This window comes from Periplaneta americana, chromosome 6 (genome assembly GCF_040183065.1).
Source record: "Periplaneta americana isolate PAMFEO1 chromosome 6, P.americana_PAMFEO1_priV1, whole genome shotgun sequence".
Taxonomy (NCBI): Eukaryota; Metazoa; Arthropoda; class Insecta; order Blattodea; family Blattidae; genus Periplaneta; species Periplaneta americana.
In genome coordinates, this window is record NC_091122.1 from 19,241,563 (window position 1) to 19,247,562 (window position 6,000).

The following is a 6,000-nucleotide window of genomic DNA, read 5'->3' on the forward strand; positions in this document are numbered from 1 at the left end:
TTAATATTTAATGGGCACTTGATCTGAAAAAAAGAAAACTGACGACAGTGTTGGTTTATATGCATCTTTTTTATTTCAGTGGGCAGCACTCAGCCACATCATATTCAAGTGATTCTGCCCCACAACCAATGATGAGAGGGCATCAATTAGTAGCAAGAAAACAACTAAATAATAATTAATAACTACATACAGTAAAGCAGTAAAACAGAAATTAAAAGCATACCCCCCCCAGAAAGTGCACATGGCAGTAAAAGAATGACTACTTTTGCTGGGAAGGCAGGTGATCTAAAATCATCCATTTTCTGCCAATATGAGGTGGTTGTTATGCATGGTTCCATTGTTTACAACTTAAATAGTTAAATGGCTGTGATACGAGATCTTAGATGTTGGGTACGAAATTATGTACTAGTGTACAGTTCTCAGATTGGTGAAAACATGCAGACATTATTCAAATGAATCCTTATGGTGAATTTTGCTTGATCATTGCTGTTTTCATTTGTGTTCTTAACTTCGAGTTAATGTGCTGTAAGGCCTTAAGGAAACAGAATTGCTGCGTCAACTGTACTGGAGTTTTATCTGCCTCTCTGAAACAGAGTAGTGTTGTTGAATATTGCATAGTGTTCCTGGTGGTAAACAGTTTGGGAAACTTGAAGCTGTAAGTATGGTACATGCTTGATACTGCTGTTACCATGCATTCAATGGTATATTGCATTAGATGGTTCTGTGAGATCAGAATGCATCCTGCAACATTTATCAAGTATTGTTAACCTGTGTTACGAAGGGTTGGTTGTTTCCCCTTTGGGGGAGACAGTGTGCATAATGATGAACCCATTATCATTTGAGTGACATGACTTAATGGGAATCAGTCACGTCTCTGGGGAGAACTGTATTGGGAAACATTGGCATCTTTGTAGATAGCAATAATTTGCGTGTATTGAACATGAAGAAAATCTGAAGTATGCGAGCTGTCTTTAAGAAATGACATTGATGTTACATGTCAAAGTTTCCTGTCCGATATTTGTTGTTTTGTTTTCCCCTATGTATCGATGATGATGGTTTAATTCATCCAATTTTTTACTACTTCCAAGTTTGGTTGTTAGGATATTGTGATGTTAGTTCGTCAAATATTTACAAGAACTGTGCATCTACTAGCATATTCTTTTCCACTTTTATACATTCTTTTTCAAGTTCTGTAAAAGGTTATTCCTTAGTATTTATTATTTACATTACAACTGCGTAGATAGATCCATATCTGAGAGTTTATGATGCTCGTATTAGTTAGATTGCTTTGCGAATGTGTTAGAAGTTCTGCATTATAGTTATTAGACTGCCTGACATCCTACATACTCTCGAATATTGTTGTGCTGTTGCAAGGAATAATTTCCATTGAATTGCGTAATTTGAGGGTATGTTAGTTGCATGACGATATTGTGGAATTAATGGTTTGAACTGCTGTTCCAGTAACAGTAAGAATGGAGGTGAACAGAACTTTCCTTTAACATGTGACAATTTCTATTGGCAATTGCACCAACACAAGGAATTTACAACTACATACATTCTTTATTCACTAGCTTGCATAAAGTGAACAAAGAATATATACAGCTTTTCATTTCTTGTATTGGTGTGCCTGCCAGCAGTAAAATGTTCACATATTGGTATGGCGAAGTTTTGTTCACTCTATGTAGAAATACGGATTTTTATAGGTATCTTCCTTGTACGCCATGTTATAAGTTTTGGAAATTTTTCTGATTTTTGTTAATTGAATCATCATACCCTTCACAGATAATATTATCGAAGTTTTGAAGGAGAATACATTTCCATGCAGGTTTGTTCCTGTTTGCAACTTGGTAGATTGTGTGTAAAAATGTGTAAAGTATTGCAGTTTATATTATCTGTGCGTGGTTTAGTATGAATGTTGCATAATTTGAATGTCCTTAGAATGTGAGTTTATTTTGATTTTTTCAGGATGCACATATAAGAACATTTGAATTAAATATAGCTAAACATGGCAGCAAACAATTTTAATATGAATGCTCATATATTAAAGTTTCTTATTGTTGAGTATATAGCTGTTTTGAGAAGTCTTTCATAGAATTGTATGCCCTAATAATATGCGGCTATGCTGGAATGTATCTTGTTCTTGAAGTGCAATTACACATTTGGGAAGTCAGAGGAGGGATCAGTACATTATATTTCATTAAGTGGAGGAAGGTCAGCTTCTTCATCCTTTCCTGATGAAGATTTTCTAATATTTATTTGTGGATTGGTGATTTCTACAAACAGTTTTGTTGAAGGAAATGTATTCTTCACTCATAAATTTAACAACTCCGTGATTTTCTAATTTCTGTTTAGTGACTGAAAATGTTTAGAATTAATTCAAATGGAGATTTTTTTCTTTGCCATTTTTACCATCTGCATAATTTTGTTGTATATGATGGAACAAGGAAGAGATGTGGAGTAATGAGCTATATAAACTAATGAAAATAACAGTGTTCGTACTAGATGGCTTTGAACAGCTAACATCCATAACTCAAGCGCCAGAAAATTCACATTTTTGAAGTGATATTGTGAATTTTTATATTAATACACATCTGAAACGTGCTGTATCATATGGCTTTACTATTTAGTGAAACTTCTTGTTCTGGTTTATTTCTATAACATTGTTGTGCTGAGAATTTTCTTCGCATGTACTTTAATTTATCGAATTATTTTTGCTACAGACTACTCCTTTACTTATCTGTCCATAATTAGAATAGGTCATTGCACATTATATGAAGCCATGAGGTAACAATTCCTTGGCTGTCATACCTTCCTTTCTCTTTCTGCACATTTCATTGTACAAAACACAAACTAGTGTCATTCATGGTCAAACCTGCTTTGGTATGTATATCACAATAAGTAAGCACAATTTAAAAGATACTTCTAATATCAAACTATTAGTATGTGTCATTCATATCCCCTTTTTACTTCTAACGTCTCACATTTCCCACCCTGAAATTACATTCAGACACATTCCTGCGTATGAATACATGTGTTTGTGGTTCCTTCAAGTATACCATGTAAAATATATAAGTTTATAAACTTCTTTGAAATGAGAGCAGTTGAGAACCTGGAATAAACTGTGTAGAGACAGAAGGATATATATGCCAATTGGGTCCTGGGAAAATGTGTGATCGCAGATTGAGATGTTTCACAAGATAGCTCCAAAAGTTAGATATCTGTGCCTGATAAGTATTTATTTCAGTGGCAGAGCCTTTTATATTGCTTTGTCTTATCTGTGATTTTTCGTTCATAATAGATCTGAATAATACGCATTGTAAGTGCGCAATAGATCAATTGAAGGTGGTGCAAATTTGGCTGTGTGTCGTATTTCATTCTGTTGCGAGAAATTGTTTAGGAGGAAATACACAGATATTTGAAATGCATGAAATGATATGTTCCGCCTATAAAGTGAGTTGGTGTGTGGAATACTTTCTATAGAACAAGTACATATCTACTTTCTGCATTCATTACTCATTACAAATATGACATACATAAACACATACAATTCTACAGAATGAGAATCATTTTAATTTGCCAGTTCTTTTTTCACCAAATTTTAGTCCTTACTGGAAATAATTTGTTTTTATTTAGTATAATATATTGAATTTTTTATACTTAAAATATTCCATCATTTGACATTTAACCAAATTAAAATGTAGTGCATAATGAAATGAAACTTCATCGGTATATATTATAAATGGATGTAACTATTTCAATTTTAGAACCTCTCCTTAAGTAAGATGATACTATGAGATCTGCATGCCATGATTATAATGGAAGGGATAGCATGCTATAATGTGAAATAAATGCATGCCATTTCAGCTCTTAAAGTAATAGTCTGTTTAATGTGACTGACTTTGATATGGGTGCAGCTGGATTTTTTTTATCTCAGTATGGTATAACTTAATATGACCATTACAGTATTCATTCCTTTAGTAACTCTTAAGAGTTTACACATAGTTTAAAAGTGTAGAGCTTAATTTTTTATATCCATTAGGAATATTAATAGTTACAGCTAATATATACAAAAGTACTTCTATAGTCAAAACTCTTTTATGAAGACGTGTTCTTTCCATCATATGAGATTTTCCCTATTTTGTTACATTGTTTCTATATTTATTAATGACAAAGTAAAAATGATTCCTTAAAATTAATTTAGCATTATTGTTGGACGAGAAAATTCAAACTTAATTGTGTGATTATTGATTTCACAACTTTGTATTATCTTAATCTAATACAATTTTGTAAGCATTTTCTATTTGCTATAAAGTGTTACACATCCTGTACCATATTTTCTGACGTGTGTACTACAAAGGCATACATACAAAATCACTTATAAGAAGTTAAATATATGCTGAAATTAATAATTGAAAACTATGCAATGTAAGTTGTTAATGTGGGATATGATTAAAATATTTAATAATGCAGTCATTGTTTATTTTAAATATTTATGTCTCTATAATTTTATCTTAAGGACTACGTTTTTCTGCCTCAATATGTTTCTAGCAGATTATGTATAAGTCCTTTTATTACTCGTGATGTACATTATAAATAGTACAGATCAATTCTTTGAATCTTTGACATTACATTCTGCTGTTACAACAGGAAACTGATCATAGGTTTTAACTTTTATAAGTGTACAAATGATAGTATGAAAATATTTATTTATTAGTGAAGCAGTGAATGAAAGTAGAAACTGGGATCATGAAGGGGTTTAAGAATAAAACAGCTACAGAATAAGGATTGGATATCTGAAAGACAAGAGTATGAACATAGTTACGTAGATTATTACAGCAAGTACTGACACACTAGTTGTAATGGAAAATATCATAAAGTTTGGTACTGGTATTTAAATTTTCTTGTTTTAAAGTTTGTATAAGGTGGAAATAAGAATGGCTGTTCATATGTTTCAGTGGAGGCAGATATTTTTATTTATTTATTTATTTAAGAGTATTGAAAGAATATGGACTGTATGCTGGAGTGCATAATTTTGCCGATAGTTTAAATATTCACGTTGTATATCATACCTACAGACACAGCTGGAGAATACTGAGAGCTTTTAATTATAGTTACAGCTTCTGCATTTTGAACAATAGTTGGGAAGTTTCCCAGACGAGGGAAGATGAAAAGTGAACATACATGTAAATTGATTATCTTGGTTCCGATTTTCTGCAAGTAGGACACTGGAGAAATGACTTGATGTTAAACGTTTATGCTAACAATGACTTCTTATTCAGTCCAAAATATTAATGGACGTAAGTGATAACTGTCTGCCTTTCCGCAAATAAGTCATTCTGATAATTTGCACAGGGTTGGCAAGCTTTCTTCGTGGGATCAGCTTCACAACGATAATTAGCTGATCATTGATGAAGTGCTATACCACCCTTCAGAGAAATCTGAGTTTTTGATTGTGACCATGGTCGTGCCATAGATGGTTGACCGAGGCACAGTTTAGAGTAAATTTTATATTGAAATAAAAAAAAGAAATATAATAAAATGATAATACCTATCATTTGTGTCGTAATTTTTTTTAATTTAGTAAACACCTACTCCATTAAATGCATTAATCCTTTTTTGCAGCTATAATATGTTTTTTTATACAGATGGAATTGTCCTGCCAAGAGTTTTAAACCGGTCCGATTAGCAGGCCAATGACATTTACGGGTAGTAGGAAGAAGAACACAAGAAACCCCTAAATGTCATTGACCTGCTAATCTGACCGGTTTAAAATTCTTGGTGGGTGATTCCTTCTGTATCAAAGACATACTATAGTACAATGCGGTCAATTTAAAACCTTACTGTTAAAGCTGAACTTCAGCTATCCTCAGCTGCACTGTCAGTTTTCATCATGTGGCATGCGAGGCAATTGAGAGTTAATTCATCATTACTACTAATTGTGATCACAGTACATTAAAAATAAAAGTAAAATACATAGCTCTATTTGAATTTGCTCACCAC

At 32.6% G+C, this 6,000-nt stretch overlaps 1 protein-coding gene across 3 annotated transcripts in view; it reads left to right on the forward strand.

The window, feature by feature from the left end:
* Positions 1 to 5,554, forward strand: part of LOC138701090 (ataxin-2 homolog) — a 53,195-nt gene extending 47,641 nt beyond the window's left edge. For all 3 annotated transcript variants that reach the window (XM_069827664.1, XM_069827665.1, XM_069827666.1), the window contains one exon: positions 80 to 5,554. In XM_069827664.1, the coding sequence (XP_069683765.1) occupies positions 80 to 132 (53 nt within the window). In that variant the 3' untranslated portion in view covers positions 133 to 5,554. The remainder of the gene's footprint in view (positions 1 to 79) is intronic.
* Positions 5,555 to 6,000: the final 446 nt, after the last annotated feature.